We start from the raw sequence: 12,642 nt of genomic DNA, 5'->3' as shown, positions 1-12,642 counted from the left end.
GTACTTTTTCTAATTATTTTAAAAAAGCAAAAAATGTTCATTCTCGCAATACTAGAAGTGCAATTGACATTGATAATTTTTATGTTCCTCAATACTCAACTTCAAAACTTCAACGTAGTTTCAAGTATACAGGTATGGAAATTTGGAATTCAATCCCATTGAAAATAAGAAAAAACTCACCTAACTCATTTAAAAATCTTTATAAAAATTTACTCCTTTCGTATTATTAATGATGATGGCTTCAGGCCTATATAGATCTCTTATTAGATGATGCATTTTGTTTTCATTCAAGCAACTATACCCTAAACTTGTGTTTTAAATTATTTTGCCCCGCTTCTTTTATGTTTAATTTGTTACCTTTTCTTTTGTTGAGGGTGGCTGCTCGACTAGAAGACCTTCCAGGTCACTTCGCAGCCCCCGTTATAGTATCCATACATTCCATGTTATCGTTTGTCTTATCTGACTTTGCTAAATATGTGTATTTATACTCGCAACAAAATAAAAATGTCAATCAATCAATGTCCTGGCCAACAGTGACTGGATGCCTGCTTCCTACTCCAACAGATCACTCACTAATACTTGCGGGCATCCAACCTGCTGAGCTTCGCCGAAAGGGAGCCTTTATAGACCTGGCTTGACGAGCAAAAAATTCTGACTACTTACTTTATGCAAAAATCAACGTCCAACCTCAGGAATCTTCCCTGCCAAGTCAAGACACCTGTTTGTACCAGCTCTGCCGTGATTTTGGTAAACCTAATAACCGCCATTTTGCCGAAAATGACTTTTTTGCACTTTTCTAAATTTAAAGACTTCATGCGTCTCCTGACAAAAATTTGTGCCACAATGTAGTATGGTTTTCGAGATAATTGGTGTGCAAAACCTAACATATTCTAATCTGTGCAAGAATAATTTTCTGAAACCTAACATATTTATCTACTCCAATCACGTAACAGGATATCGTCACGTGACAGGCAAAATTTCAGCAGCTGTGCAACAGGCTACTTCACCACATCTTACATCTCTTGAGTTGCCTGAAGCGGATTTAAAAGCGTTTGATAAAGTAGATTGGGCTAAAATGTTGTTAAGCACTAAGTAAGCTTAATTATGTAGACTAGCCTAAAAATGTCAGTCCGAACACACTAGCTTTTCTTTTCATTAAATGTCGTATCATTTACGTCTCGTCGATCAGTTTGATTTTTTGTAGCCTACTGGTGTACTGATGGCTTAGTTGACTTTACGGTACGCTAAATAACTTAGCTTGCATAGCCTACGATTATTAAGATTTTAAAGCAGAGGCCCGGGAGTACGCTACTCAGTGTGATTGGTCATTTCTAATCAACCGTAGCCTAGCCTACTAGATGCTGTGTAGTAGGGTGTTTTATTTTTTCACCATTTTTGAAATTCAAAATGCCTGGGATCCCATCTGGTGGTATTTGGGGTAAAAAGTTTACACCCCAATTTTTTTCAATTATGACGTCATATTGAGGTGGTCCACAAGGTTTAAAATTTTTGGGCCTCAAAATCTTGAAATTTGGCCGTATCTCCGGAACCGCTCATCATAGATCGACAAAATTAGTATCAAAATGCGCAGAAGGATTGGTTTTCTATACCTGATGTAAAGAATATTAAGCTCTATGTGCTTCAGAAAAAAAGTTATTTCAAGAAATTTGATTTTTGGTCTATTTTCTCCTGATGAACAGACATCAGGTGATCAAGATAATAAGTTTTTCTGTATTTTTCCAACTTGGAAGCTGCTATAGCGTAATAATAGTCCTTGTTCGTTTTGCAAGAGATGAAATCGTCATTTGAAGGTATTACTATTATAATATTAATGTAACTGTTGAGGAAGAGGTATGCTGCTCACCTGCTTTAGATTAAGTGTCATTATGGCATTAAGGTCAGGTATTTGTAAGTCGATGCAACACTTCAAGGAATTAGAGAGAAATGTGCTTCCCCTTAATTCAGATATAGTCGGTCACTATTTTTACTTGAGGAAGAAAGTAGCCGAAACTAATCCTAAGTTTTTGAAGAAAATACCCCATTTCAAATATTTGAAAGATGAACTGCTGAAAGATGTAGTTGGCATATTGGTTGGTCTTCCAGTGTTTAGCAAACAGAGAAACCTAGCACTTCTGGCATACAATCTTCCAAAGCATCGGCACTACTATGTTTGAAACAGAGAAAAATAAATGAAGTAGTTAGATGTCTATACAGTAGCGAAAGCGACTCTGATGGGGATATGAATTGGGTAGATGATAAGGAATACGAGCCTATGAAACCAGTTGTTTGGGGAAAAGTGTACAAGAGAGTACAATCTTTTTCCATAAATGGTAGAAGTTGTTTACTTGCTGATCGTAGGATGACTCCGGTACGCCAGCAGTCAGATATTATGAGGTCGGTTCTTGGAAAAGATCAAATAGCTGCATCACCTTCGACAGTATACCGCCGACGACAAAAAACAAGAGAAAAATCTCTGATGGAAAGTGAGAACCTTCTCAACTCAGCTTCTGCCATGCAGTTATGTTATGATGGGCGCGTTGTCGATAAAATAGATCGATACGTTTTCTTGGGCCAACTTGTTGATGATAATGGCATGAAGCACGAAAGTGTGCTTGCTGTTAAATCTTTTCCCAAAAGTGTGTCGGTCACTGCAGAATTGATTTTTGGCACCATCATCCAGGAGGCTTGTAGAGTTCACCTATCCCAAGTATATTCAGTCATGGCTGATACGACTGCTCTCAACACAGGAAAAAAGTCCGGAGTCAATACTCGACTGGTCAATTATTTTAATGATGAAGTTGGTCATGATATTCATACCCTTAAATGCATGTTGCACATAAGCGAAATATATCTTTCCCATGTCATTTCTTTTGTGGACGGCGCCAAGAAGGGTCCCGGAGTAATGCAAGATGGGGCTTTGCTTAACCAGATAGCAAGATTAGACAAGCCCAGTACTGAAACCTAACTATTATTATTATTACGCAATAACAGCTTCCAAGTTGTCGATCTATGATGAGCGGTTCCGGAGATACGGCCAAATTTTGAGATTTTGAGGCCCAAAAATTTCAAACCTTGTGGACCACCTCAATATGACGTCATAATTGAAAAATTTGGGCTGTAAACTTTTTTCCCCAAATACCACCAGATGGGACCCCAGACATTTTGAATTTCAAAAATGGTGAAAAAATGAAACACCCTACTGTGTATAGCCAATGTAGTACGGTAGCCTTAAATGAAGGCATGGTTATCAAGTAGGCTACCAGCAACTGATTTTAAATCGGCGATAGCCTTTAACCTAGCAAGCTTCTGTGATATCAGCAAAGTTATCTACAGATTACAGTGACGAAATAATAGGCTACACAGTTCTGGGAGAAATCCAGAGACTTGCCGGTACTTTAGGTTTGATTTAGGCTTACAAAGCCAACATAGTGTGGTCAAAGCCAACATTTAGCTTATATTAGGCTTTATCATACAAAAACATAACATTAAATCAGCCAATAAGGCGGTTAAAATCAACATCGAGAGTATATATTAGGTTTTATCATACAAACCTAATACACGTTTTATAACTAGTTATCTGGCAAAACCAAATGTACGCCCTGTTTTAATAAACAAACAAAAACCTGACTCAAATTTCATTTTAAAAAACTTTGTTTGGTTGTCCGTTCCAGCCTTCCAAAAGTCAACTTCGAGTGTTTTACCTTGGTAATTTTACAGCTATAAACACAAAAAGTCGTTGATCTCGAAAACTTGAAAATGGCGGATTTTAGGTTCTGCCAAATCACGGCAGAGCTGCTCTCGAATTATTACAACTATTCAGTGATCATACCACGAGTTCAGCATATTACATAAAATGTATTTGGAATGCTTGCATGGTGTGCCACCGACACCAAACTTCATGGTTTCTTACTTCACTCGGTGGTATGCCTCCCTGGTATGGACCTGCCCCGCCAGACTTGGGTTAAGTTTAATACAATTTGAAAAGGATTCGGCCGCTCATTCCAATATGTACAAGTGGAGTTTGGCTTCTTCATCGGCTTGTGAGTGCGGTGCGGAAAAACAAACTGCTGACCAGTGACCATGTCATTTCTGAATGCTTCGTTTACAAGACACCAAATGGAATGCATAGTACAGTATGGCAGCACTAGACGAAGCTACACTCACCTGGTTTTCCATCCCCTGCCTTGAAATTTGAACAACCCTGTCTCACATGAAAGAAGAAGAACTCTTGTCTTGTTCTACCTATTTGATGTCCACCAAACACCACAAAATTCAAAAGTTTTTGTGATCACATTTGCTAATGATGTGTATCACTGGCAGCAAAATCGAATCTTTATTAAGTTCAAAAACAAAATGACAACTTAGATTTATTAAACACACATTGTTTGTATGAAGCATGAACAAACAAGCAGCCAACAAAATAATGCACAACGACGAAATAACAAAAACTATTGCTGAAAGTGTTTACGTTGATGGTACGTACTCAAATGTTAATTCAATGCAAACTGGCAGTTTATTAGTGCAACGTTTTGTTTATTCAATGCAAACTGGCAGCAGGTGTAACAACAACATATCAACTTCCTCTAAGAAGCTGCGGCAATTTCAAGAGCTCAACGGCCGCAGAGGAGACGAAATACTTGGAGTAGTCAATAATGTTGATGATGAAAGTTCAATCGTTATCTGCAAAGCGATGACGATGATGAAATGTCATTGTGATCATTGTGACGTCATAATGACCAGCAGCAGATGATAGCTCGCAAGCTGATTGACACAATGGAAGACAACATTCGATTCATTATGAACAAACAAGGACTTCTTGCGGTGAAAGCGATGTCATTTTGAGGAAAGTAATTACCAGGTTTGCGTTCAATCAACATAATGAATAAAATATGTTGCAAATTCACTCGCAGCTTATGACGTCAGTGTCGGAGTCAGATGAGAGCGTTGTTGTTGTCGTCACAGAAGCGCCAAGAGGGGCAATTAGTGAGGGGGTGTTTTATTGTCTGATTTTCAAACCTACGTTTACACATTTAACATTGAAACAAGTTGCTTTTGTTTCTTTCAAGCCCACTTTCAAGCCCACACCAACCTCTTCTCTCAAGGGTGAGAGCTTGCTGAAGCTTTTCATGGGTCTGGAATGATGGGGTGTTGCAAACGAAAAGTGATTGATGCATTGTTTGATGAATTTGCCTTTGACAAGAATGTTCTTGCGTTAGATTCTCACACGGATAACGTATGTTTGTGGAGATGAAGCACGAACCCGTTGGGGAATTATTGTTTGAAATTGAATTGGCAGTTTGAAATCTACCTCATTTTATAAATGTCATATTTTGCAACAATGCAGCCTTTCATAAAAGTGAATTATAGAAAGTAAAAAATACTGAACAAAAACTCTAGTAGCGGTTTCATGAATAAATTAGACTTGGTAGCTTATCCAACTCAAGAGCTGCAAGCTGAATTTGTTTCAATAAGAACCGTTATAGTTGAGTTTGAACAAGTCTCGTCATCAAGAGAAGCAACACAGAAAGGCACTACATAACCGCTTGAGGGCAGTGCGGAGGTTAGGGAGATACGACACAAGGAGTATCGGACAAACGAGCGTGTAGATGTGGAGGAAGATGTTGGCCGCGATGTGTGCCGCGAAAATGCTGAATTCGTCTACTGTGACGTCAACAATGAATACAACGACGGCAGGGGCTGTTCCGATAACAAACAGTGACGTCAGCAACGTGGCAAGCTTCAATCGAGGGTTCCAGATGATCCAAGACTTGAACACGTTTGATCGCTGCTTCGTCGTGTGTTGCGTATGATCGTCATTGTTGTCTTCCACTGTGCTGACGTCATGAGGAATCTGGCGTTTCGCCTCGGAGACGTCATCGGTGTTCGTGATGGCGCGCGATCCTCTTCCAGTGAACTTCTCAAAGTTCTTCACTTCATGATGAGTGAACCACAGCAAGGCACAAACCTAAACACAACAACTTGTTAGAAACGCCCTCGGTGACGTAGCTCGGCACAGCGATTGTTATTGCTCGTGACAGCACAATGACAGAGGAATTACTTGATTGTCAGTTACTTTAAAAAAATGTTTTCCAAGATTGAACGTTGGTCTGTCATTTGTGGTTACCACTAAAGTTATCTGAAGTGACAAAACGTATCAAAAAACAAAAAACGTCACAAAAACGTAGAACAATAATTTCACGCTGCTACGCGTCATCTGCAAAGCTATGTTCACAACGATTGGAACGGCTGGTTGTCATGGAACTGGCGTCTTATTTACACTGAACTGTTTACATCAACTTCTTTGAACACCATCCTATTAGTTGGCGCTGTTTTCCCAGACCAGGTGAAGATTTACATTTTGTTGTTCAGCTCTTAGTTGATTAAAAAACTAGTTTTGTTTCATTCCACAGCAGATTGGAAGTTAAAGCAATTCCTTCACTATAAAGAGGAACTTTAAACTAAAAATTTTGTTATGCAGAATTTTGTCTTGAGGGATATTACAAACTGCACGTAATTAACGTATGACGTCATGGCCCGTTGAAAATAATTAAAACATAGTTCAACCAGAAAACTCTTTAGCAGAAGCCAACTACTTCATTGACAGTTTATTATTACCATCTTCGACTTTGGATTAGTTTTATGTCTATAATTTGTATATAAAATAGCTTCTCCAATAAAATACTGACGTTATCTCAGGCTTTCAAAGTTTTTTGACGAAACATTGTCTGTTTTATTTCAAAGTGAAAATATTTATCTGTGGAATTTTGAAGATTGCGAAGAAATTCAAATTGTAAAAGTTTGTCGCGTCTATGACGAGTCATGACAATTGATGATCTGTTGGGGTAATGTCGAGCAAATATTATAAAATTGTTTGCAAAGAATTACCTCTATGAGCCACAATACGGCGTTTCCAGCCCAGTAACCATTTTTAAGTGGGGGAAAGACCCTGGAACAGTCAGCCGTAGTCGGACATTGTACGTCTACTGCTCCCAAGGGGCACTGGCATTGCGCATCTTTTTTCAACGTGATTCCATAGGAACAGTTCCAGAATAGAACGGCGAACACGGCGAAGAGGAGCGGTACGAGCCACGCAAACGCGATCAACAGGAGAGCTACTCTTCTTTTGTAAGTGAGGATTCTGTAACAATGAAACAGCAAATTTCAAACACTTCACGTCGATCGTACCTGTCTAGGTACCAAAAGCTTAAAAAACATAAATTTAAAATCCATTTAGCCTGGGAAGAGTTTTGAATTTTCTTTTGAGTCCGAAAATAATAATGAACATATTCGCTAATCCGCCACTGAGGAAACAATTAAAGTTGGTCAGATTGCCGAGGTTTAGTTGGTGTTTTGCATTGCAGGCTTTATATTCATGCAGCTTGTATGCGGCCTGGTGGAGATGAGGAGTCCTTTATGGTTTTGATGAACTGGTTGCCATACATGGACCTCTGTTTGAACCAGGTGCTTGTTTGGCCGGGCAATGAACGTGACGCAGCTCTATTGGCAAAGTCGGAAATCGTCATAGCATAGATCCGCTGTGACGTCATTGGCTGCGCTTAACCGATCGAAAAACAGTCCAAGAGGAGGCAGACAAGGTCAGGTCGTGACGTGATGTTTTGCTTCGCCAAAAGCAGCGAACCACCAAGGTGGCTTTCAATTTGAATTACGCTGCTACTCTTGCCAGATGAGGCACTTTTCCAACGCACTGGCATGTTCATTTAGTCGCAAATACGTTCACGTTTTGTCAATCGCATAAATTAAAAAAAGCCTGGTGTTGTCGTCACAAAGGCTGGTATATGGTAAACAAACATAACTAGAGTATGTCGATCCAATCGTCAATGAAAAGCTCCTGATTACTAAACACGTGATGGCTGTGCTACGGAGAACAAAAGTACAATCGACCCAATTGTCAAATTCTGTAATCTTTACATTGATGTAACATCGCAAGACAATGAATCAATGTTAAAACAGCTCGTCGCTTCAAATATAGCGCAAATCTTTCTTTTACATTTAATTAAAAAACAAACTATATTTTATGAGTAAGACCGTCTTGCTACATATCAGGGGTAAGAAGAGGATCCACTATAGTTTTAGTGGGGTGAAACATATTCATAGAAAAGAACAAATGAGACGTTTTGGTGAAAGAAATGCTGCCACAGAGTGCCACTGAAACCAAGTCATGTGCCTGATCCTGGTGGTCAAATCTAAAGTTAGAAGGGGTGCAACAACGGAAAGAAGTCAAGGCTAAGGGTTGTCTTGTCAGAGGAAGAACGTAAGAAACACGTTGCAGAAAAGACGCAAAAAGGGAAAATCCTTAACATCAAGAAGCAATTTAAGTAAAAAAACTGAAAGCAATGAAAGGTTTTGTTTGGCATCGCGTCTGGTTTGATGTTGCTGCAGGCTGATATAAGTGACATATCACGACAACGTGACAGCAAAGTTTTTAATTATATGAATGCATCTAGATCGTATATTCTAATAGCATCGGTGCGTGACACACCAATCAAAAGCCAGGTAGGTTTTGAAAACAATCCACACGCAAAACGAGTGCTACATTGCATTGATGTGTAGTCGCCAATATACAATGCGATTGTTCCGTCTAAAGCACAATTGTGACGCAATCAACCATCCATTATTATTGTGTATACTAGATAGCCTCATGCTATGAAAGCAGTGTTTGCGAAACAAATGCGACTACCACTGCCGTGCTTGGAAAACACTTCCCAAACGCACCAACACGCTTGAGCTGCAGTAAAAAGCTGACTCACGGCAGGCAGACTAACTAAATCTGAGGTAACACTAACGCATTGAAGGGCTGTGATTAGGCCTACGTCACGGGTTACGTCATGATGTAAATGACAAACTAGAGTTTCAGAATACTCAGGATCACAACGCGTGGTCGATTTTGTTTAAATGATTTTCTCTAAACTTGCCTGTTATATTTGTATTTAAATGTTTGTACGTTTGATGTAAATGCTAGGAAATGACTCAAAAGTCGTTGAATATTAGCGTTTAATGGTATTCCTCAGAATTACACACTCGTAGTGAGTGAACTACGGAGGGTGTCAAACTTGTTTCTATTTCAAGTAAAATTATCTGCTTGCGATAATAATGAAACACTATTAATGATGATGTGAACTACGTGGGTATTGAATGTAAAAATAAGTCGAGTTGATAAAAAGAGTTTATAGAACTTCTTGCCAAACGACGAAACTAGTTAAGGATAAAGCGAATTCATCGAACAGTTTAATTACAGTACATTTACATGTTAGAATCTTTTGAATGTATTACAAATATTTTTAATGCGATAGAACTTTTAAACTTAACTTTTATTATTTTAATTACATTTTATCAGCAATAACCTTTTGAAAACTTTGGTTTTATTGGCAAGCAAGTTCCAATAAATCCCTGATTAGTGATAAGTGATAAACTTATGTTGGTTTGGTTTTGAATCTTTGACTTATAGCTATGACTTGTTGTGGCCGTAATGCTAATGACGAGTGGTTGAAACTGCAACCTATCAGCCTCATGTCAACTTTACCACATCCCTAACATTGCTCATATCCTATGCCTGACCACAACAGCTACATATTGAATAGAGTGTGTAATAACACTTTACCTTTTGAGCATTTGACAGCAATTTTGTCACGCTACAATAAATATATTTCAAAATACTTCAAAATTACGATATTGGTAAACTCAGGGACAATGCTCTTCAATCTTCATCTTTATGAAGTCGTAATGAGTGACTGAACTGTTCATTGAAAACGATCGGAAACTTTACTCTGTCAATCTCGGTGACCGGCCTTGCGTCAGTGGTTCAAAGACTCTACAAGTATGCGAAGCTGCCAAGATTAAGGTCTGCAAGAAGCTTTCCCAGTCCAAGGATAAAGATTCAATCAATCAACCAATCAATCAAACTACGCCACATCACACCTTAGGCTTTTTGAAAATCGAAAATAGTGGAAATATAAAACTCCCTTAATTAAACAGCATCCATTGTAAACATCGTTTGGTTTTGTGGCTGCATCAATGCGCACGTCATACAAAGCGTACCAGTGAGGCAATCGTTCACTGCTAATAGTTTCAATTCATTGATCACGTCTTCATTATACTTAATAGCGTGGTGCGCTCTTCTTGTATGAAGCTAATCTTTCATAAGGTGAAGAATAAACTGCATTCGTTTTGACACTTCGTCAATTAACTAATGCTGACTTTAACTGTTGTTAAACTGAGGCCACTCTGAAGTACATGCAATTGTTACACGGTTTCTTCTTGTTTAAAGTAAAACAATTTCGCTGATGATTCGACTTACTGTTCCGTCTTCTTAGCTTCACTCCCCACACCGTCATAGGACGCCCTGCTGGAGGAATGGAAGTATGTGCTGTCAAGCATGACGTATATTAGGGCACACAAGTTCCAACTCATCACGAAAAGCATTGATGATGCACCGGCCTGGCACACGGCCCATAGCACCTGCGAGCATTATTACGTAACAATTGACTGCAATCAAAAGTTTTCTAACAAGGAACTAGGACTATTATGTTCCGGGTTCGTAACCAGTAAAATCGGTGTAATCACTGAAATAGTTGCGACCCAAGATGTCACTTATAATTAAGATTCACTTATAACTTTGTGACCCAGATACCACTTGGTACATCAACCAGTAACTCATAGGAGTCACATACAACTGACGAACAATGACAGTTGATTATTTCCCAAGCTGAAGTCCTCCTCGTCCTGGATGGTTGACAGGAACATCTGGTGCAAAGTTATCGCTTCCGAGTTGTGTATTTGGAAAGAATTTTGCGGAGAATCAATTCAAAATTCATGCTCTAGCTCGAAATTGGCCAAGATTGATTTCTGCTAATTCTCTGATTTCATTGTTTTATTGAAATCAGGAACGAAATGTCGGGTGGGATTGGTAAATCCTAAGACTGTTCAGGAACGCAAAGTAATGTACCTCCACCATTGAGTTAAATTTAATCGCATGGTTTCATTTTATTTGGCGTAAAATGTCATAAGTTCACACCCCTAACCTCCCTTGCCTCCCATACATCAACCTAAAGTTTTGTGGCTGAGTTTCATAGGAAGTTGTCGACAGTTTTAGACACTTCAACACCATAACTGTTTTCATATCATTGCAAGAACTGTTTGCACGACAGTAAACTCAGAACGTTTTAGTTATTATAAGAACAATTAATGGGATACAGGAAAGGCACGGCCTACAATGAGCACAAGGCGTTAGAAAATCTTTTGAAAATCATTTGAAAGTTCAATGCTTGGGTAAAGTGATTATGATTCTCAAAGAACTACATTAGCCTGTATACGGGATGGGAGAAAAATTTAATTCGCATTTAACGTTAGAATTACAATTTGGGTGAATCAACTCACACTAGCGGGACACAAACCTCACACATGCTATCAAGTTGCACGTCACAATCCCCTGAAAACAAGTTTCGTACCCGAGCTGTGTCGCTGTTAACGTGGTTGATGCTTCCAAATATTTCCCAAATGTGGAGTGCGAGAAGGCCCAGGTTGCTAAGTAACGTGCTGGTGACACATAGGTAAACGTTATTCTGACGTAACAATGTATTCTTGTAGAACGTGGCGGCCAACCAGACGACAATGTTAACAAACGCGGCGATGAATGGAAGAGGAAGCTGCACAATGAACTTGGACGACTTTTCGATCTCGCACTGAGATGTAGAGATGGTGGAATGGTTCGAAGTTAAACTACTAAACGTCGTTGCATTCAACATTGTTGTAATAATTAAAAAAAAAACACCAGCTTAATTTTAATTATAGCTTATAGGTTTTAATTTTAATTTAAGCTGAATTTTAATCTGTAAAACACCAAAACAATACATGGCAGTGACTTACATGGCTATTGACTCGTTAAACAAAGTTGTATCTGTCGCTTTTGCACTTGTTACATCATAATGTCAGCAGTATGACGTTGAAGAACAAGCTATTCGGCCTTACCTGACAAATGTGGATGAATGTCCAGAATAACTAGAATTTTAAATAAATGGAAGCGAAAAAGGGGAAGACCACCGAGAATTTGGACTAATGATATTAAAAACTAGTCAGGACTTGATTGCAAATTGCGAAAGAAAAATCTCACAACAGAGAAACTTGTCGCTTTATTGCCTCCAACTCTCGACGAGAGGAAGGAACTTAATGATAATGATAAAATTTGATTAAAATTAAAATTAGAGCTCTCCAAGTTTTCAGATATTAGACTAGAACTTAAACTAGATTAGAATTAGTTGGAAGCAGTTATCACATATTTTTTTATTTGGATAAAAACGCCATTGTGGCTGCCCTGGATCGAATTATCATTCCACCATCACAGCACTAAAACCTGCATTGCCATACTTGTGATAATAGGCATTGTGACGTAAACGAATTAATCAAGTTTTTAATGGTTTCGCTGCTCAAGCGATGGAATGACAGAACGACACTTTGATCTTGATCGTTTTGTTGCATTTTTCTTGCATGAAGTTGATAAGAGAGCAGTAATAACAAGCAGAAAAATTCTTGTTGGACAAACTAAAATATTTAGCAAAACCGAAGATTTGATTAGAACTACAATTAGAGTAACAAGCTTTTACCAAATTAGCTTTAAATTAGAATTAC

The 12,642-nt window shown here is 38.6% G+C and overlaps 1 protein-coding gene across 1 annotated transcript; it reads right to left on the bottom strand.

The window, feature by feature from the left end:
- Positions 1–4,311: 4,311 nt before the first annotated feature.
- On the bottom strand, positions 4,312–11,762 carry LOC145766871 (uncharacterized). Its single transcript, XM_082578573.1, has 4 exons — positions 11,466–11,762; positions 10,316–10,476; positions 6,886–7,138; positions 4,312–5,965 (listed from the first exon to the last, which is right to left on the bottom strand). The coding sequence occupies exons 1-4, from the start codon at positions 11,760–11,762 to the stop codon at positions 5,507–5,509; spliced, it is 1,170 nt and encodes a 389-aa protein (XP_082434699.1). The 3' UTR covers positions 4,312–5,506.
- Between the last annotated feature and the right edge of the window lie 880 nt (positions 11,763–12,642).

Source organism: Aplidium turbinatum, chromosome 3, assembly GCF_918807975.1.
Source record: "Aplidium turbinatum chromosome 3, kaAplTurb1.1, whole genome shotgun sequence".
In the NCBI taxonomy this organism is placed as follows: Eukaryota; Metazoa; Chordata; class Ascidiacea; order Aplousobranchia; family Polyclinidae; genus Aplidium; species Aplidium turbinatum.
The sequence above is the reverse complement of the archived record's forward strand: the minus strand, read 5'-3'. Positions and strand labels throughout refer to the sequence as shown.